Below are 22,028 nucleotides of genomic sequence, written 5' to 3'. Positions count from 1 at the left end.
GAAAACATTGTACATTTCTTCCTTTACAAGCACAATTGATCACTAAAATAATTTAAAAACCAAGATATAGTGACAGTAAACAAGCAACAGCTCAACTATTGGATTGTTCAACTTCCTATTGCTCGAAGCAGATGGAGAAGGAACAGAACCTGGATAGGCAGAAGATGTAGCATTTTCTTTTGAGCAAGTGTAGTTACATCGACTAGGTCTAGCAACTCTATATACACCAGTACTGGCCAAGATAAAGAGGTCTTTCCTGCTATCCTGACCAAAGGAGAATATGAACCCTAATGCAGGAACCGAATTTCCTGCCTCAGCACTGCACTGCATAGGAGAGTCCAAGGCACAACTGACCGGAACTATAGTACTAGTGAAGTTTCCGCTATTTTCAGGAGTTTCTGTACCTGCCCATATCCGACCAGCATACAAATCCGCATACATGTATCTGTATGTTTTACATACATTCAAGTTAGAGTTGATTCCAGTAATGAAAGATATTGGCTATCAAAAGTAGCAACAGTGAGCTTACCTTCCATACATGCATGGATCTGTCATGGACCGGTAAAAGTAGCCACCAGTGATTGATGCAGAACCTGCAGCCTTGTTCACATCAGAGTGATTGTATCCCATTACAGGGAAAATCGGGTTGATAGAACTTGCAGATGTATTTCCCCCTGGAGACTTTGGAGGATGGTATGGAAAAGCACCCTCGTATGCACGCCATCCATAGTTTCCACCCTTGGTGACTATATCAACCTCCTCAAATTGGTCCTATAACAACAATTACTTGAGCATTGCGGCTAATAGAATAAAAAGGAAATGCTGAAAAAGCATTTTTATTCACAACAACGGAAAAAAAAAAGAGTACTCGCGTCAGTCTCATGTGCTGCCTCTAACCTGACCAACATCAGCACAAAGGAAGTAGGAAGGTCTTTCAAGATCAAAACTACATCGCCAAGGATTTCTAAGTCCCAGAGCCCAGATTTCAGGCTGCAACTCCTTATCTTCAGAAAACGGATTATCTGCAGGAACATAATAGTTTCCCCATAGGCCAAGATCACTAATTGAGAATGCACCTGCAAACAAGTATTTGCAAGTATAAGGAAAACACGTACACACTACAATGAATATGGTGTCCTTGCCAAGGCATTTCAACTTTTATGCTATTACTCACTTGGTAAGTTATCTATGTCGAGCCTCATAATCTTTCCAAGCAAGGATTTCTTGTTTTGTGAAAAGTTGAAAGGGTCACCTACGCTACCGCCATCTCCCATCATGAAGTACAGATACCCATCTTTGGGTCCAAAAAGAATTTGACCTCCATGATGAGAAGTAAATGGAAGTCCCATAGTGAAAATTCTTCTGACTTCTAATGGTTTAACAGTAGTGACCTGAAATTCAGATCATATGAGTATCAACTAAGGCCAGAAATAACAGTTCAGGAGACATAAATCTGTTAAAATCCTACAGATATTTACCGAAGGAGGTTGGGACATGGTACCATTAGCAGTGAACTCTGCTATGACACTATGATATTGACATGGATGAGCACCATTATCAGAACCAAGCTTGGAAGGATCACATCCCACATCTGAGTTACATGAACATCTTCCTGAACATTCTGGCCATCTAACCTTATCACAGTTGAACGAAGCAAAGAAACGGCCATTCTGTAGATAATTAGGATGGAATGCTAATCCCATCATTCCGAACTCAATATCAGCATACACTTGATCAGTTATATCAAGAAATGGATTTGATTCATCGATCACCAACATTCCTCCTGATCCCTCCTCAGGAACAGTTGCCAACCATACTTTCCCGGGTTGGTCAGATAAGAACACGCGATTAGACCCATCCGGATGAGGTATCATGTTAAGATAAGATCCATTTCCAATTTTTTCAAGGCACATGCCACTTGGGGGACTTGGAATTTCAGTGTTGTTCAGTGACACAGGTCCCCCATCAAAACAGAACATTGCTCTACTGGAAGATCCACCAAAGGCATCACAGAAAGCACTTTTCGATTGCCATATATCACTCAGCTTGGAAGTAGAATTTAATGGTGTTCCGCCACCACCTTGCGATGCAAATGGAGAACTTGATATGGATACATTTCGGCATTTATCCCAAACATTGGTACAAAAGTCAACTCCACCATGTTGGACTTGGGATGACTTTAATGAAACAGTTGAGTTGCACAGAACAGGAACTTCACGAGGCATTGAATCTGTTCTATATAGTTCCGCAGAAAACTGATCACATCTCTGCAAATATTGGACTCACACAGGTGAATTGGCAAAAACAGTTCCACTATATATACAACAGTAAAAACTAGCAGCCAACAACAACAAAGAAACAGGAACTAACACTAACTGAGAATCATATCCCTTATTAGATTTTCGTACCGAGCAAAGTATAGATTTCAAAACAGAAGCACAACCAATATCAGAAACTTTCATAGCCTTAAACATGTTTTGCAATTGCCTATCATCAGTGGAATTACAGCAAACACTTCCATTGTATTGACAGAACGGAAGTGAGGTCTTTGGCTTGAAGGGTGATCCTATATTCCAATGTTGAAGCAGGACAGAGAAACCAATCAGCAACTATAGAAACGGAAAACTTAAACCAAAATCATATAAAGACTTACAACAGAGAACTAAACACTCACTCATATTAGTACACAGGGGATGCGGCGAAGAATAATCAGCAAGTAGAAGAAGGTTGCAGAATATGAAGAACAGCACAGCAAAAGCTCTCCTCATTCTAATCACTTGCAGCATAAACAAACAAAAGCCACCTTTCTATCTTTGCAACATCCCATTTAACCTACTTCATATAGAAAGTACAAAGGCCCAAGCTTTCTTTGGCATAAATCAATTCTTGCTTGCCTCTAATGTAAGAAACCGTTGACGATTCTTGTTTTAATAACTCCATGGATATAAGTAATCAGATAAATCGATGAGAAATAGTAATATAAATTGGTTTAGTTGATAATAATCATAATATAATAGCAATACAGCAACTTCTTGTTGATCGGTCAGAGCTGACATTTTTTCTTGAAAATCTAACAGAAAAGCTGCAAGTTGACTACTTGATTGAAGTCGATCATCGAATATTGAATAATGGTTTATAAACAAGTGGGTTCTATTCAGTCAAACAAAAACGCAGAGGTCGAAAAACAGAATATTTATCTACCTAATTGATCGATCCTATAGGATTTACTATTTGATACGAATAAATAATATTTACCTAATTGATGGATGTCTGATTAAAGAAAATTTAATTAACAATTGAGGAGGTATGAATAATATTTTATTGATTTAATTGGACAAAGGGTATTTTGAAAAACATATGGAAGCTTAAATAATATTTTTCTATTTTATAAAAATTAATTAGAAGTACATCGAGTAAGAATACGTATGTGTCATTTTAAAATGTATGTATAGAAGTTCTTAAAAGTAAAAATAAAAAAAAAGGAGAAAAAATAGGAAGGGTTGTGTCGGGGTGGGCCTCTTTACCAGGTACATAGATTGGACCTTATTATAATACTGGTCTGTTCTTCTACCTCGTCCTCCGTCTGTCTAGGGCCCCTTGGCTTCCAACATAACCATTGCTGGCTAAATCCTTCTCCCAGAGACACTGAGCCTAATGCAGACCAAGCAAGTTATTAACGTGAAGGTCTATTAGTTTCCGATCGCTTCTAGGTACTTTTCCAATATGTTTCATTTGAAAGTTTTACTCTTTTCTATATGAACTTTACCATTCTCAGATTACTGTTTCCAATTCTCTAATAAAATTGTAAAATTTATGTTCATGAGCATTTTTTTGTTTACTTTTTTAGTGATTAATTGCTTAATTTGGAATCGATCGGGTCTAGTGGTTTGGTTCTTTCTGGTAACAGGTCTAACATGCAAGGAAGCTCTTTATTGACATTGCCATATAGTTGAGGGATAGTTTCATACTCGACATTGTTTATACACTGATAACGTGATAATGATCTATGCCAATTTATAGTACTAAGGAAAGATCACTTGTTTACATAAGGATTACTTGAGTGAGGCCAATAACTATAATAGGATGAAAACTAGGCTTTGTAGTGCACTGCAGGAAAATTCATGTTCACCACTCTGCAGTTTTAGCAAGTAAAAGACATGATTTTGATAACTGACAGACATAATTACATCCTTTGAAAGTTTAGTTTCTCTGTAGATGTTGCCATCTTGCCATGTTTTACCTAATTTCAGTCGTTCAGGTCCTATGTTAGTCGGTGCAAAAAAAATTAGGAGAAACCACTGGCATGAACAAAGTTTGAAATGGCCAGTATGATTGGTGACGCAGTAATTGAAAACACTAGAGATTGAAGAAACTTGTAGTTAATAACATTATGAATAAACCTGAAAATATATTACAGCAATAGAGTTGTAGTGAACTGTAGGAAAGTTCATGTACTGAGCTTCAATAAGTGAAAGACACTATCACCTCCTCTGAAAGTTAAGTTTTTCAGTAGCAAGTGCAAACGCAAATGCAAAAACTAGGGGATATGCAAGAAGAACAATTCCTACAATTCCTAGATCATCATAGTTGTATCCATAGATGCTTTCTAAGAAGGCACTGACAGTCTTTTCTTCTCCGCGGAGTACTATTTCTTTGTTTAGATCGCCATACTGTGAAGTGAGCATACCTTTTAAGGACCACGATAAAGGGCAAATCCAGTAGCCCCAAACCCACCATTTACGAATGTTCTGCAAGAGGGGAGTAGATTTAGTATTCAAAATTATATGACAGTATAAAGTAAATGACTGAAGGCAGAATTGACTTACTGGTTGTGGTATTAAATATCCCGAGAACAGATTGAACATGGTGTAGCAGAAACTTGCTAATACTGAAGCTACTTGGAACGTTGGGGTCACAGAAGCAACCAATATACCGAAGTAAGTGAAGTATAGCAGCGTACAGAACATAGCATACCCATACCAGAATACTTTGTAAAGTGTCCAATGGAAACCAATGGTAGGATATGTAATGCTTGAAAACAAAACTGCTTGAAGAAATATATAGGGAAGTTCAATGATCACCTGCAATATATGAAATAATTAGGTGGAAACCTTTAATGTTTGAAAGATTGCTGAACTGTGGTCTAGGAAAATGATTGAAATGCTTACCTGCGATAAAGAATATGCCCATGAGGAGTACATTCCAGCAAACCTTTCTCGGTAGACAACATTGCGCTCAGAAGTGACAAATGGTAAAACAGAGGAGCAATTACCTATTCCCATGCATTGTTGTAAAATAAACATTGATCCTAGAATGCTGAAGAACTCCTGTTCACCATTCCTTCAGAGCAAAGATAAAATCTTGTTCAGATGCTAACTTCACTAGTCTGGTATGTTTGAGCAAAGACAATAATTTAACGAATGCAAGAATTTCTGCTTATCCTTTTGGGACCAATGCATACTAAATGATGGATATCAGAGACTTATCTACACTTCTAGGAAATTTCAGAATTTCTATTAACTTAATATACGGAAAATTAAGTTGTTTCTGTCAATTGACTTACATTCGCTGTCCTTTTTGCCAAAGCAGTGCTCCAAATATCAGAGAGGATCCAGCAGTGATTAACAATCGCCCCACATTATATTTTGGATTTCTCCAGTAGGAAAGATGTCGCTTCCAGAGGCATGCTTTAAGTTGCTCCCATCCATTTTGAGGGAAGCGAGTGGGGAAATCCAATTCCTTTGAGCCTTGTGCTGGAAAGCTGAGTTCTCTAACTAGGTCATTGTTCTTCCTGTATTGCAAAAGGCATGCAAGAGTTGGTTCGGTAAGTCATTGTTTACTATCAACAATTATGCTCTTCGGGACAAAACATTTGCCTCTCTTAATCTAGGAGTTCCAATCTAGATTGGGGTCTTTTATTCTCATAAATGATAAACCTGATATTAGAGTCACTTAAAGTATGTAGCACTGTTTAATATAGTCGATTTACTAAACTTGTTTCTGCTATATAATGATAGCATCTGCCTTCTTTTACCTGGACTGCTGTCCCAGCTAGTTTGCGTACGGTGCCCTTGTGAGAGTGTAACTAGTGCAAGTGTTTTATGATAGAAGTCATATGCTGAAATTTGTCATTTTGACAGTGCTTTGAGCTCAGTAGTAATGTAGTATATGCTATGCAGTAATACTTTAGAACTCACTGGCATAGATGAGATTCTCTATAAAGTTGACCGAAATCTAAGGCAAGTTTGGCTTCTGTTGAAGGACTTGTAACTTCTAACATCCATGTTGCTGGGTTGTAATTATCTTTGATTTTTGGAACCCCAGAAATACCCTGAAACAGAATGGAGGTAAAAAGCAGTGTGGCAGAATTGACATGTAAAAATAGAGATTCATATAAATTTTAGGGGTGTTCTATAACTGACCTCAAAATATTGTACAAGCTTACTTGAATCTTGACCCAGCTCTCCACAGTATATTACTTGTCCTCCTCTTTTCAGTAAAAGAAGCTATAGAAAGTTATAAATTTTGATGTAGTAAATCACTTTATCTTTCATCACAATATACAATGTGAGAATTAGATATAAATCCATGTTTACTTGAATCTCAATCACCAGAAAGATTTTAGTGATGCATGCAGAATTACATTAGTCAATTACCTCATCGAATGCTTCAAATATGTCAATACTCGGCTGATGAATAGTGCACACAATTGTCCTTCCTGTACTGACAATGTTTTTAACAACTCGCATAACTATTGCAGCTGCTCTAGCATCTAAACCAGAGGTGGGTTCGTCCATGAATATTACGGATGGATTCGAAACAAGTTCTACCGCAATCGTTAGCCGTTTACGCTGTTCAGTTGATATACCACCACCACCAGGTATGCCAACTAACTCATCTCTGATTTCATCAAGCTCTATCATTTGAAGTACTTCTTTCACAAACTCCTGAGAAATGGATAGTTCTTATGGAAACTCATGAAATCTTCCATGATTATAGGATTTATCTTAACTCTAGGAGATTTCATGTACTTGACGCTATATTATTACTTCATGTATGTAAATCCTTCTAGCAATTGTATTAATTTTGTATGCAACCTCATTTAGTTCCTGTAAGATACTATTATGTCAGCTTTCTGTTTCTATGTCTAAAACATTCATGCACAAATTCCTTTTTGATAAGTAAGCCTGACATGACTAACACCGGATTTTGGTCTTAAGTCTTAACTTTGAACTCTGATGTTTGGCATTCATACTACATGCTTTATATGTTAAAGGGACTTACAGCTCTAGTATTTTTATCAATCTGGGATGGCAAGCGTAGCCAAGCTGAGTATGCTACTGACTCTTCTACTGTAAGCTGTGGAGAATGTATGTCACTTTGCTCGCAGTACCCAGATATTCTGGCATATGTTTCTTGGACTTTTGGGTACCCACCAACTCTAATTTCTCCTTCAATAATTCCACCAGTTTTTCTTCCTGAAAGAACATCCATCAGTGTTGTTTTTCCAGCTCCACTAACTCCCATCAGAGCTGTGAGAATTCCAGGTCTAAATGCACCGGTTATATCTTGAAGAAGCTGTAGTCGATTGGGTTGGAAACCTTGCTCTCTCAGTTTCTGGATATATAAGAGGGTGGTAAAATTTATTTATATCTAACATTCTGAGAAAGGGGAATTAATAATGTCGTTACCTGGGGTGTGTCAATAAAGTATTGTAGTTTCTCAAATGATATGATTATGGGCTCAAAAGGCAACACCGTGCCTGCAATTACAAACCACCCAAGTAAAAATCATTTATAGCACGTTATTAGTGATAAACACACAGACAGGTTATTAGTGAATAATTTCTTTTATGATTTATAGTGCTGTATACTGATATCTCACCTCCGTTTGTAGATGCTAAAGTAGTTATGTCAGTATTTAAACAAGATACTTCTTTTTCTTGACAGGAATGATCTAAAGTTTCTTTTTTCTTGAGACGGCAGAATCGTTCATGAGAGATGATAGTCCGAGAACTACCTGGAGCTGTGAAATTGAAAATTCAAGAACAGGTCAGTATCAAAAGAATTTATGGTCTCTGTTAGTCTGTTACATATATTTTGGTATCTATCTTGTATATGCAAGGAAGTTACATTTTGAATAACTCAGTGCCCATGTGAACCCAAGGTTGAAAACCATCCAGAATCCGAGTAAAGCTCCAATGGATATCCAATAGAAGTAGTCACTGAAGTTTAGACCACGGTTAATTAAAGCTTGCTGGCCTATAGTTACATTGGAAGATAGAACCTGCAGGGAACAGTGAGTGTTGATATTAGCACTTAAGACATAGTGCTACATTAATCAGATTACAGCTCACGTAAAGTGGTAGTTCTTCATCACCTTTTGCCACCTTGAAGCATGAAATTCATTTATTGAAGCCCCTATTTCTGCATAAGCCAATGGAGAAACCCAAAATCCCCATTCCAACCAAGCAGGTAGGGAAGCTGCATTAGGATTTAGGAAGGTACTTATTAGATTGACTGAAATGCCAGACATAGCTGAAAGATTATACTGAAGTCATTAATTGTCTTCCTTACATTTTGGAATAATGAAGCCTCCGAATAGAAATATTACTATCAAACTGAAAAGACCAACAGTTGCTGCAACGGAAGGATTTCGGACCAAGGATGCAACCAAACGAAATAGTGATATTGCTACTTGATGCACGAGGAACAAAAGAATAAACTGCTTGAAGAACCTAATAATATTCATTGATAACAGAAGTTTCAACAAGTGACAAAATCATTCGTTTCAAACTGACGGGTTAGGCTGGGAGAAGATACCTTTCAGGTTCAGGACTGTAGCCAATCCCATAATAAGTAAGGGCTGTCCAAAGAAATGCATCTAGAAATGAAAATGGAATCTTCAGGACTGCAGTTGGAATAGTATAAGCCCATGCAGGGTAGAAGTAGAAGTCTCTTTGCTTATAAAAGACTGCAAGTCTAGATGCAGTCATTGATATCTCTGCAGTTCCATTTACTAGCAGTCTAAGTAGAGCGTAAAATAGAGAACTCATATAGTACTTTGCATGGATCTCATCGGCTTTCATCCATGTGCGTAGAAACATTGTCATTGTTACTAGTCCGATGACCACAAGCTGCAAAATAAAAGGAGCCAGGCGTAAATGGTTGATCTAATTGGTAAGTGGGGTGTTTTTTTTTTTTCCACAAAATGTCTCCAGTATCTGTTACCTGTGCTGATTTGAATACATGAACAAATGAATTTCGCTTCATCAGAATCCATTCTCTAGACAGACATGCTTTGAATAGTTCCCATTTTCTCTGCGAGTAGATGTCAAACGACAAAGCGTGTTTATGGCACTCAGATTGATCGAAAGGCTTACAAAGTTCCTCTTCAAGCTTCTTTCCAACATGAAATTCCTTGAACATACTTATGAAGTTATCCACACTAACATAACTGTAGGGTTTTTCTTTATGGTGCCAGTACTTTGCTTGATCCCTTCGAGAAACCACCTATACAAATAATACACTGGAAATCAATACAGATCAAGTAGATAAACTTGGTGACTTCACAAATTTAATATATACAAGGACTCTTGCCTCTTGGAGGAAGTCCGAAATTCCTTTTCGTGGTGGGCTGCGGAAACCACAGTTCTCAAAGAACTCCACAACATTGTCACAAGGCCCATGGTATACAACTTTTCCTTCAGCCATCAAGATAATGTCATCAAACAGATGAAATGTCTCTGGTGTTGGCTGAAGAAGTGAAACCAAAATGGTGGATCCTGTTACGTGAGTCAATTGCTGCAGACAAGTTACAATCTGAAATGTGGTGGAGCTGTCTAGGCCTGTTGATATTTCATCCATGAAGAAAGCTCTTGCTGGGCCAATCATCATCTCACCTGGTAGAGAAAGAGTATCATGATACATTAGTATCTGTAGATGTTGCGCTGCTGACATTCTGTTTTAGTTGTTTCAGCAAGCCGAGGCGTTTAGCTATTGTTTTGGATTCTTATTGATGATATTCAAATATAAGTATAGAGAAAGCATGAAGGTGGGGAATTCGCAGAACCTGTTGTAAGCCTTTTCTTTTGACCACCAGATATTCCTCTTTGCATTGCGTCCCCTACAATTGTCTCAGCACAAATGTCCAGCCCAAGGATCTAGAAGAGAAAAGGTTGAAGTGTATAGGTAAGAATTGGTCTCTGTCTCTAATTTGTATTCGTAATGTGGATTACCTTTATTATATAGTCTGTCAGTAGAGATTTTTTCAACCCTTCAATTGAAATTGCCTGTTTGTCAAGTTGTAGAGACATGAAGAAAAGTTGCTGGTTATTTGTAAACATTACTGTAATAACCCCAATTTTTCAAAACGATATTTGGTTGAATTAAATTCTATTAAGTTGTGAAGTTGATTTAAACCGAATACGATTACTTGCAAACGTTACGAAACGGGAACGGAAACGTTCCGAGAACGTTTAATAAGAAAACGTTACGTTTCCGAACGAATTTATCGACTTTTATTTCGTCGCTCGGTTGTGAAAACTTTCTTCACGAAAGTTGTAGAGCACGTCGATACGAATTCGTGGATATGTGACGCGTTCTAATCGGACGACGTACGTAAAAGTTATTAACGTCGGAAGTTAGTTTCCGATTTGGAAACTAGTATAAATAGAATGATTTAGAGATTAGGGTTTCCATTTCAGGAAAACCCATTCTCTCACTCTCTCCAAACAGCCGCCCCCCTTTTTCTCTCTCTCTCTCTCTCTCGGCTCTCTCTCCTTCCCCCGACTCCCCCTTCTTCAGGAAATTCCACCAAGACCGGACGAACTCCGGCTCCGTGCTGCTCACCGCCGGTCGCTGCTCCACCACAACACGTCTGCATCCTTCCCGAAGCAAGACGCGCCTTCCTTCGTCGCGGTGGATCGACACCGAGCCTTCCCCCTCCGAAAACTCCATTGCCGACGATCTCCTCATCCAGGTGGTTGTGTGCTACACCGCTCCTCCCTACGGCATCACGAGTTCCCCCTCGCCAAAACCCAAGCTCGCCACACCGCCCCTCACCCGAGCCGAGCACTGCCGATCCGACAAGCTTCGGTGCATCCAAGAGTTTGATTAGGTGAGTTTTACGTTTGTTTGGTTGTGTTGATGGGTTGTTGAAATTTTTGGAATCGAATTGGAGTGATTTTGGAGAAGATCGGAGGAAGGAGGGTATGGTAGACACCGCCGCCTTAGGCGGCGCGTGTGGGAGTGTGTAAGAGTCTAGGAGCGGCATGAGGCAGTGGAGGAGGAAGGGAAAAGAAAAGGGAGTGATTTTGGGCCGGGGTGGCGTCACACGCGCCGTGGGTGGCTTCGGCGAGTGAGCCCCACGCGCCGCCTGCCGGCGGGTGGCGCGTGTGCCCCACGCGCCGCCACGTGCGGCGGTGTGAAAATATTTTCCGATAGGGGTATTTTGGTAATTTACTGAAATGTAAATGTAAATTTTATTTACTGCGGTAAATGTAATTAAATTTTACCTTCGGTAAATGTAATTATAAATTACTTTCGGTAAATGTAAAAAGTAATTTGTAAAAGGTAATTAGTAAATTTTATTTACTGAGATTGTATTTACCTTTAAACAGAAATACGTATATAATATTTATACGTACAGAAATACGTATTAATATTTATACGTACAGAAATATGTATTATTATTTATACGTACAGAAATACGTATTTAATATTTATACGTACAGAAATACGTATATAATATTTATACGTACAGAAATACGTATTAATAATTATACGTACAGAAATCCGTACTAATATATATATACGTACAGAAATACGTATTAATATTTATACGTACAGGAATACGTATTAATATTTATACGTACAGAAATACGTATAAATCGTATATTTGTACAGTAACCGTGAATAGTGAACCGTGAACAGTAACTTCGTATAAACCAAAATTGCTGAACAGTAACCGTATATTACTGTTTTGGCATTTAAAGGTTTACGAAACGATTCTAAATGCTGGTTTTTATCTTTTTAAGGTGATCGCTAAATCGAGGAAAGGGAGTATTATCGGAAATTGAGGATTTACGCTCAAGTCAATAAGGTGAGTAAAATCTCACTGAATTACGAATCTACCCTCGTGGTGATTCAACATTTTTGCAAGTGTGTTTATTTAATGAATTACAACATGTATATAACTTAGTGGACTACGTATATATAGTATAATGGTAATAAATACATATATATATATAGTTCATTAAATTACATACTGTTATTAATTCATTAAAAATAGTCATCTCGGTGACAGAAAAATTGTGCATGTGTGATTTTAATGGTACGATATGATGTGAGATTATCGTACGTAATTTTCAGGTGTTTATGAAATATGACATGTATAGGATATAGTGGACTATGTATATATTGTATAAATGGTAAATAAGTACGAATATATATAGTTTGCTATATAATATACTGTTATGATTTTTATTGTGGATATATCATGAAAGTTTTAAAACGTACAATATGATGTGAGATTATTGTACATGTGATTTTATCACGGAAAATGTGAAATATTGTGATTTGTCTTCGGACGTGATGTGTGGTACAATATGATGTGAGATTATTGTACATGTGAGGCAAGTCGGAACCTAGCCTTTGGCCGGGCGAAAGTTACGATACAGTTAGAGCTCTAGTCTGTCTGCCATAGTACTGCATGAGGTAACGGGTGGTTATCTGATCATGGGTACTCAGCTTGTTTTGGATGTTGGGTGGCGGGTGGTTACCCAACATCAGCGGTATACTAAGTGAGGGGTAACAGATGTGTACCAGCGCTCATTAGTTACCATTTTGTGAAAGTATTAGAGTAACCAGATGGGTTGCTCGTTTTCTCATGATTTTCATTATACTGTGTTGATGTGGAGTTGTGTCTTTTATGAGACGAGAGTTATTTTCATATTTTACTCATACGAGCTGTAAAGCTTACCGGGTTTGTGTTGCAATCCCGGTGCACCAATTTCAATGGTGTAGGGGATACTTCCGCAGGTGCTGAGTAGTAGTGATTGAGTGACGACTCCGAAGACTCGAAGTCGATCGCATCCAGTCGTGGTGAGGTTCCAGCGTGGATTTTGTGTGAGAGTTGGTGTGATTTTATTTGTGAGGTTGTTGTGAGGATTATACAATTCCATTGGTTATATGTTGAATTATCATTTGGGTTTGTAATAATCGGCTTGACTGAGTTATATTTTAAACTCAGATGTGAACCGCTGCGACATTAAAATGATTTCGATTTCATTGAGATTATTTTTGTGTTTAACGATTTTAAGATTTTGAGTTTTGAAGCTCGAAATTTTGGGGTCGTTACAGTTGGTATCAGAGCCTAAGTGCGTATTTGGCGATTATCAATACCATCCAGGAGCGATGATCCGACTGCAGGCGGGCTCCCATCACATGCTCCTCGGTATATATATGTTGTCGGGTACGCGAGAGTGTTAGGAGCCATACCTTATGGTTTGGTCCTGTAGAGAGTATTGTGACAATATTCCAATGATTCACCTTTTTCTGAAATTTCATGATTGATATTAGTTGGATCTATTTTGTCGAATTCGAGACTTCACATATATGACTGAGTGTTAATTGTTGAATGGTGATGAAATTGGAAAATGGCCGTGGACAGGGCCGAGGACGGACGAGAGGTCGAGGCCGAGTTAGGGCTGCAGGCCGAGTCCGCAATGTGGAGAACCTTTTTGAGAAGGCTGCTCCACTGGAAGGACAAGTTGATCTTGTTGCTATCGTTAGAGACGATAGTCGTGTGTTGAGGTTGATCAAGGACATGAGTGAACTACTAGTGCTGTCATTTCATGACGCTTGGATCATATGGTAGCGGACCACTGGATCGGAGTATTGGGACCTACTTGGTGATGATTGAGTACTCTGAGTTAGAAAAGAGGATGATAGCCATATTCATTTATTGATAGTTGGCAGTGGAGGGATTAGGATTGATTCCTACGCCTATGGGAAACTCTTTATGTGTCACTTCGCTTTTGGAGTGTTCCTCGAAATTGGAGACAATGAAAGGCTTGTCCTATTGTGATTGGAAGTAGAGAGTTCTCTGCTTATTTGATAGTGATTCCGGACCACACTATGATGTGATCTGAGGAATTGATTGGTTGAGGCCGCAGTACGCGGTGATTGATTGTGTGGACATGATGAGTTCTTTCATAGACCCAGGAAACCAGAGTTTCGTATCTGTGCCTCGAGTCGGATAATGCCATGATAGCTAGAGTCTTGGAAAATGTGGAGTTTGTGGATCTAGAAGTGGCTATCACAGACATTGTTCTACTATTCGAGTATAGTGAGGTGTTTCAGGAGATGCGGAGTTACCTTCTTCGAGAGTTGGTGATTTCCTTATTGATGATGTGCTTGGTATAGCATCTGTATCAAAGGCGCCTTATGGGATTGGGAAAGAACGAGTTTAAGGAATTGAAAGAGCAGATAGATGACATATTAGACCTAGGGTGCATCAAACCTAGTGTCTCAGCTTGAGTGGTGCCGGTGTTATTCGTGAATAAAAAGAAGTCTCATGCGGTTGAGTGTGAATTATAGGGGAATGATTAAGGTGACCATCAAGACTATGTATCATTTACCTAGGATTGATGATGTGTGTGATACGTCCTTAAGGTGGTGATACAATTATTAAACTGAGATTCTCATACGTCGTGGTTGCGTTTCAACTCGTTTTGTTTCGGACATTGACAATTGAAGTTACACATTGTTCTTGGCTGAGCAAGAAATCTAATGTGTTAGAGAAATTTCATTTTTGACGTCACGAATTAATTATTTTGCTAGATGAGCATTTAATTGAGAACGCTGATCTTTCAGGATTTAATTATTTTGGTGTTGGGGATTTGAACTTCACAATGCTACAGGTCCAAATGAGACGCAATGGCGGTGAAGTAACTCTATTGAAGGTAAGGTATGAGATGACCTTAGCTTAATGGTGTTTTGACGAATTTTCGTGACAAGCACCTTCCAACCGATAAAGAAATGGTTGAAAAATCAATTTTCTTTTCAAGTGCAAGTGGTGTTAGTATGGGAAGACTTAGATGCACTTCTTCCCTCCATGCATCAGATTATTATTGTTGGATAAGGCGAAGTTGACTGAGGTGTTCAATAAGGGATAATTCTACGATAAAGAGTAATCAATTATATTGCTGTTTGCGGAGAAGTTATGTTGGCCGAATGTGTCGACCATGAGAGTCCTTAATGAAAGTAAGGAAACAACTGTTTATAGTGGTGGTGTAGCAACCATTTTTGGGTTGATTTTGAGGAGACAATAGACCCAATAACCAGCTTCCGTTGTTGAATTAATTGCAGAACTTATTAGTACTACGACGGTGGGGGAAATCAATATGTTAGATGATGCCACTGGGGCGTTTGTGTGGGACCGTATGTCATGAATTTGAGGCATGTATGAACCAGGGGGTAAAGTATATCTCGGTCGCGGTCTTGTAGGCTTTTGCGCTGTAAATTCGCTTAATTTTCATGTTTCACCGTTGTGGGATAAATACCACCTTGGTCTAACTTGTAAATTGTGGCACACCACTCAGGGAAGCAAGAAGCAGAAATTAATTTTCGATGGTAAGTTTTGATGAGAGGGGTAGGATGCGTGATGCATCTCTCTTGTGGTGGTGGTAGAATTTTCTACAGCCTTTTGCGTATATTAGTCGATTCTCTGGTGAACTGTTTGAGAGTAATTCATAGTCCAAGATGGTGTTCTGTGATGGTTGTGAACTCGATGAGTTAAGATTTCCTTATAGTGATAACGATACAAATAGGGTACTTGGGTGGGTATCATGCACGACAACTTTTATGGTTATAATAAGATGATCTTGAAATAAGATTATTTTGTTGATTGGAAGGATTGGGAGATTCGTTATTCTAGCGATGCATTGTGGTGAAGTCATGAAGTTATTGTCGTGATAAAGCATGTTTATTTGAAAATCACTATGTGTAATGTAAGTAGGAGGCATGTGTTAACCATTGATTTGACTCATGTTAGATGTTGAGAGTTTTGACCCTGCTCAGTGGTAGGAGCTACCTCTTGACGTGAGGATAGTCTGTCAAATCGCAAGAGAGGGGTGAACTAGACAAAATAGGGCGTCAACGCCTCCATGCTGAAAACATCATTATGTTTCGAGAGGATGATTATATTTTGAGTAGCTCACTTGCAACTATTATTGTTAGGACATGTGACAAATTGTCTAATGGAGGAAGTTTGAGGTAACAGCAGATAGGTTGAGAGCTCGTATGCTGGATTGTAAGGTAGCTGTGAAATCATTTGAGATTGATTGAGTTCGCCTACAACGACAGTTACCATTCCAGCATCGGCATGGTACCCTATGAGGCACTTAAGGTGGTCCATGTCGATCACCTATCTGTTGGGCCAAATTTGGGTGTAGTGAGATTTGGCAAGAAGGGAAAGTTGGCTCCGAGGTACGTTGGACCCTTTGACATACTTGAGAAGGTGGGCGAACTAGCTTATCGACTAGCCTTGCCTACTAGCATGTCAGGTGTACACAACGTCTTCCACATTTCCATGCTGAGGAAGTATGTACCAGATGAGTCACATGTGATTGATCATAGCACCATTGAGGTGAAGGAAAATGCTACATTTGTGGTCGAACCGGCTCGTATCCTGGATAGATCCACAAAGAAGCTACGGAGGAGAGAAGTGGGATTAGGCAAGGTATTGTGGAGTCACCATGATGAGGGTGATGCATCTTGGGAGCTAGAGTCAGACATGATGACCAGATATCCACAGCTGTTTGTTGAGTGAGCTTGAATTTCGGGACGAAATTCCTTTAAGGGGGGTAGATTGTAATAACCCCAATTTTTCAAAACGATATTTGGTTGAATTAAATTCTATTAAGTTGTGAAGTTGATTTAAACCGAATACGATTACTTGCAAACGTTACGAAACGGGAACGGAAACGTTCCGAGAACGTTTAATAAGAAAACGTTACGTTTCCGAACGAATTTATCGACTTTTATTTCGTCGCTCGGTTGTGAAAACTTTCTTCACGAAAGTTGTAGAGCACGTCGATACGAATTCGTGGATATGTGACGCGTTCTAATCGGACGACGTACGTAAAAGTTATTAACGTCGGAAGTTAGTTTCCGATTTGGAAACTAGTATAAATAGAATGATTTAGAGATTAGGGTTTCCATTTCAGGAAAACCCATTCTCTCACTCTCTCCAAACAGCCGCCCCCCTTTTTCTCTCTCTCTCTCTCTCTCGGCTCTCTCTCCTTCCCCCGACTCCCCCTTCTTCAGGAAATTCCACCAAGACCGGACGAACTCCGGCTCCGTGCTGCTCACCGCCGGTCGCTGCTCCACCACAACACGTCTGCATCCTTCCCGAAGCAAGACGCGCCTTCCTTCGTCGCGGTGGATCGACACCGAGCCTTCCCCCTCCGAAAACTCCATTGCCGACGATCTCCTCATCCAGGTGGTTGTGTGCTACACCGCTCCTCCCTACGGCATCACGAGTTCCCCCTCGCCAAAACCCAAGCTCGCCACACCGCCCCTCACCCGAGCCGAGCACTGCCGATCCGACAAGCTTCGGTGCATCCAAGAGTTTGATTAGGTGAGTTTTACGTTTGTTTGGTTGTGTTGATGGGTTGTTGAAATTTTTGGAATCGAATTGGAGTGATTTTGGAGAAGATCGGAGGAAGGAGGGTATGGTAGACACCGCCGCCTTAGGCGGCGCGTGTGGGAGTGTGTAAGAGTCTAGGAGCGGCATGAGGCAGTGGAGGAGGAAGGGAAAAGAAAAGGGAGTGATTTTGGGCCGGGGTGGCGTCACACGCGCCGTGGGTGGCTTCGGCGAGTGAGCCCCACGCGCCGCCTGCCGGCGGGTGGCGCGTGTGCCCCACGCGCCGCCACGTGCGGCGGTGTGAAAATATTTTCCGATAGGGGTATTTTGGTAATTTACTGAAATGTAAATGTAAATTTTATTTACTGCGGTAAATGTAATTAAATTTTACCTTCGGTAAATGTAATTATAAATTACTTTCGGTAAATGTAAAAAGTAATTTGTAAAAGGTAATTAGTAAATTTTATTTACTGAGATTGTATTTACCTTTAAACAGAAATACGTATATAATATTTATACGTACAGAAATACGTATTAATATTTATACGTACAGAAATATGTATTATTATTTATACGTACAGAAATACGTATTTAATATTTATACGTACAGAAATACGTATATAATATTTATACGTACAGAAATACGTATTAATAATTATACGTACAGAAATCCGTACTAATATATATATACGTACAGAAATACGTATTAATATTTATACGTACAGGAATACGTATTAATATTTATACGTACAGAAATACGTATAAATCGTATATTTGTACAGTAACCGTGAATAGTGAACCGTGAACAGTAACTTCGTATAAACCAAAATTGCTGAACAGTAACCGTATATTACTGTTTTGGCATTTAAAGGTTTACGAAACGATTCTAAATGCTGGTTTTTATCTTTTTAAGGTGATCGCTAAATCGAGGAAAGGGAGTATTATCGGAAATTGAGGATTTACGCTCAAGTCAATAAGGTGAGTAAAATCTCACTGAATTACGAATCTACCCTCGTGGTGATTCAACATTTTTGCAAGTGTGTTTATTTAATGAATTACAACATGTATATAACTTAGTGGACTACGTATATATAGTATAATGGTAATAAATACATATATATATATAGTTCATTAAATTACATACTGTTATTAATTCATTAAAAATAGTCATCTCGGTGACAGAAAAATTGTGCATGTGTGATTTTAATGGTACGATATGATGTGAGATTATCGTACGTAATTTTCAGGTGTTTATGAAATATGACATGTATAGGATATAGTGGACTATGTATATATTGTATAAATGGTAAATAAGTACGAATATATATAGTTTGCTATATAATATACTGTTATGATTTTTATTGTGGATATATCATGAAAGTTTTAAAACGTACAATATGATGTGAGATTATTGTACATGTGATTTTATCACGGAAAATGTGAAATATTGTGATTTGTCTTCGGACGTGATGTGTGGTACAATATGATGTGAGATTATTGTACATGTGAGGCAAGTCGGAACCTAGCCTTTGGCCGGGCGAAAGTTACGATACAGTTAGAGCTCTAGTCTGTCTGCCATAGTACTGCATGAGGTAACGGGTGGTTATCTGATCATGGGTACTCAGCTTGTTTTGGATGTTGGGTGGCGGGTGGTTACCCAACATCAGCGGTATACTAAGTGAGGGGTAACAGATGTGTACCAGCGCTCATTAGTTACCATTTTGTGAAAGTATTAGAGTAACCAGATGGGTTGCTCGTTTTCTCATGATTTTCATTATACTGTGTTGATGTGGAGTTGTGTCTTTTATGAGACGAGAGTTATTTTCATATTTTACTCATACGAGCTGTAAAGCTTACCGGGTTTGTGTTGCAATCCCGGTGCACCAATTTCAATGGTGTAGGGGATACTTCCGCAGGTGCTGAGTAGTAGTGATTGAGTGACGACTCCGAAGACTCGAAGTCGATCGCATCCAGTCGTGGTGAGGTTCCAGCGTGGATTTTGTGTGAGAGTTGGTGTGATTTTATTTGTGAGGTTGTTGTGAGGATTATACAATTCCATTGGTTATATGTTGAATTATCATTTGGGTTTGTAATAATCGGCTTGACTGAGTTATATTTTAAACTCAGATGTGAACCGCTGCGACATTAAAATGATTTCGATTTCATTGAGATTATTTTTGTGTTTAACGATTTTAAGATTTTGAGTTTTGAAGCTCGAAATTTTGGGGTCGTTACAATTACAGGAATGAATTAGAACATGAATCTTTCAGACTCCATACCTTCATATAAGTGTCAATGTCTGGTTCTGGGACAATACCTGCTTGCTTCTCCCTTCGAGTAACTTCTTTCATGATATCTTTAATGGAAAAAAGCTTCTTAGTTTAATCTTGCTCGACTAAAAATTTTGATGGCTAGAGGTTGGGAAAGAAAAAATGGAAGAAGAAGTCCTACCAGCTCTGCTTCCAATACCCTGGCAACGAGATGAAAAATCCAGTGCTTCCCTCACAGTCATCTCAGAAATATGCAAGTCATATTGACTTATATAAGCTGATGTCTTCTGAGGAACAAACTCGTTCGTCTTATAACCATTGTAAGTTATTTCTCCTTGAACCTAATATTTTTTGGACAGGTATTTATAAGATTTTGGTTTATATCATATATGAGCTCACTATTGTGTCTTAGTCAGACACATATGTTCCAAATAGACATAAAAATGCCTATGTTCTTATTGTCTATAGAGAACCTTGAGAGAGTGGTTTTGTTTTCCTGCAAGTGCCTGCAATAAGGTTGTTTTCCCACAGCCTGGAGGACCAAGTAATAGAGTCATCCTGCAAAAAATGTAAATGTATCGACTATTAATACTCTATACATCTCTTAGTCTCATTGAGAGGGTAGAGGAAACCAACTTTATCAGGCATGTTTGCTTGAGAAAAATTTACCTTGAAGGCTTGATGATGCCACTGACATTTTTGAGAATTTCTAATTTGTATACTTCAGACTTGCATCCAATTATCTGTGTCAAGACCTGTTTTTGTATCTCATTAATTAGTATGTAGGAAGTTCATTAAGTATAAATGGAAATAATTACTCCTACTCTTCTAGCTAGTTTCATAACCAGGGGCGCATTGGTTTTAAAGTTTTGTTAATATCAAGCCCGCCCAAGATCAAATCTCAACAAATGCATATTTGTGTGTCTATTTTTCCATTTATTTCTAATTTTCCTTAATTTCTTCAACATGTAATTAATCTATGTTATTTTCATTGTGCATTAATTTTGATTAAGGTTTTTGATCAATTCCAAAATTTTCCTTTTCCAATTGACTAAACTTATGATAATTTTGAATGGATTGTTATTTTCACATCAACAAGATATACAGTTAATATATTATAGTTGAATATTTTATGCGTTACAAATTTTTATCCCTTCGGTCGTTGAGAAAAAACTTCAAGTCCTCATGAGTTGTGAATTCTGGATCCGCCACTGTTCATAACATCGACTCTCATCATTGTATCATTTCCTATCTAGTAATGGAAACAATTAATTTCTATGATTTGATTCGCGGAAGATATATATTTTTCTAATCTTATTGAAATAGAGATACACTTACAGAGAGAAAACTTCTGAGCGTGTTCCATAGTGTTGGGAGGGGTTTTCCTTGAACTACTTCACATTCTGCTTCTGCAAACAAATTTCGATATCGTACTTCCACAGTTGGCAATTGGAGTCCCACTCTGTAAAATCATGAGTTCATATACGTATTAGCTTTGGTGTATACCTATATAAAAATAACTGTAGTGATTATGAGCCAGATATATATATTCTAAAAACGTTTCTTGCCTGTCTATTCTTTCTTTGAGTTTCTGCAGGAGACGTTGATTATCTCCTTCAATTTCCTTGAGAAGTTTGTCAATGAACACACGACGTTCGGGGGCCTCTAGCTTTGCAACATTGACCACCCTCGTACTCTTACCTTCATGATCATCGTCCTCTTTATTACGACCAAAGAGTGAAGTTCGAATGCGTTCAAATGTTGGCAATCTTTCAATGGCAGCCCACTGCAACTCAACTTCTTCGTCATCCTCCTCTTTCATGGATCTGACATCTGAGGTGCTCCTGAAACTTGATGCATGCAGATGAAAAGAGGTCCTCACACTTCTTCCTATCTCTGCAGCCAAATCCATTCCAACTTCCAAATGGCACTGCTGCGCTTCACCTCTTCCTACTGTGTTTGTGAGTGCACCATTTCTTTTCTTCCTACATATAATTTGCACATTGTGTTTGTAATGATCGATGTTGGTGTACTATATAGACTATATATCAACTACGTTGAGTTCTGACTTTGTGATAATGACAGTTCCTACGTTAATTACTTTATGCA

General features: G+C 38.6%; 2 protein-coding genes and 1 long non-coding RNA gene across 5 annotated transcripts; 1 reads left to right on the top strand and 2 right to left on the bottom strand.

The window, feature by feature from the left end:
• Positions 1-42: 42 nt before the first annotated feature.
• LOC126797416 (HIPL1 protein) lies at positions 43-2,820 on the bottom strand. Its single transcript, XM_050524051.1, has 7 exons — positions 2,675-2,820; positions 2,409-2,566; positions 1,479-2,267; positions 1,175-1,391; positions 898-1,076; positions 530-771; positions 43-445 (listed from the first exon to the last, which is right to left on the bottom strand). The coding sequence occupies exons 1-7, from the start codon at positions 2,784-2,786 to the stop codon at positions 43-45; spliced, it is 2,100 nt and encodes a 699-aa protein (XP_050380008.1). The 5' UTR covers positions 2,787-2,820.
• A 795-nt stretch (positions 2,821-3,615) lies between these two features.
• On the top strand, positions 3,616-20,451 carry LOC126797608 (uncharacterized). 2 transcript variants are annotated; one of them, XR_007672449.1, is made up of 6 exons: positions 3,616-3,710; positions 5,590-5,824; positions 6,761-6,880; positions 7,950-8,051; positions 10,102-10,190; positions 19,893-20,451. It is a non-coding gene; the product is annotated as an uncharacterized LOC126797608 (long non-coding RNA). The 2 variants fall into 2 exon arrangements; XR_007672448.1 differs by lacking the exon at positions 19,893-20,451 and having other exon boundaries at positions 10,102-10,348.
• Positions 4,482-21,831, bottom strand: LOC126797607 (pleiotropic drug resistance protein 3-like). 2 transcript variants are annotated; one of them, XM_050524269.1, is made up of 24 exons: positions 21,488-21,831; positions 21,258-21,381; positions 20,589-20,674; positions 20,393-20,477; positions 20,101-20,260; positions 19,929-20,005; positions 10,238-10,291; positions 10,072-10,162; positions 9,600-9,901; positions 9,231-9,512; positions 8,823-9,136; positions 8,577-8,737; positions 8,380-8,483; positions 8,133-8,286; positions 7,885-8,025; positions 7,692-7,762; positions 7,285-7,617; positions 6,657-6,947; positions 6,423-6,506; positions 6,198-6,331; positions 5,564-5,791; positions 5,169-5,340; positions 4,827-5,081; positions 4,482-4,748 (listed from the first exon to the last, which is right to left on the bottom strand). In XM_050524269.1, the coding sequence occupies exons 1-24, from the start codon at positions 21,829-21,831 to the stop codon at positions 4,482-4,484; spliced, it is 4,314 nt and encodes a 1,437-aa protein (XP_050380226.1). The 2 variants fall into 2 exon arrangements, with proteins under 2 accessions (XP_050380226.1, XP_050380227.1); XM_050524270.1 differs by having other exon boundaries at positions 20,589-20,662; positions 21,252-21,381; positions 21,488-21,741.
• Between the last annotated feature and the right edge of the window lie 197 nt (positions 21,832-22,028).

This window comes from Argentina anserina, chromosome 6 (genome assembly GCF_933775445.1).
Source record: "Argentina anserina chromosome 6, drPotAnse1.1, whole genome shotgun sequence".
Classification (NCBI taxonomy): Eukaryota; Viridiplantae; Streptophyta; class Magnoliopsida; order Rosales; family Rosaceae; genus Argentina; species Argentina anserina.
This window is presented reverse-complemented; position numbering and strand designations above follow the sequence as displayed.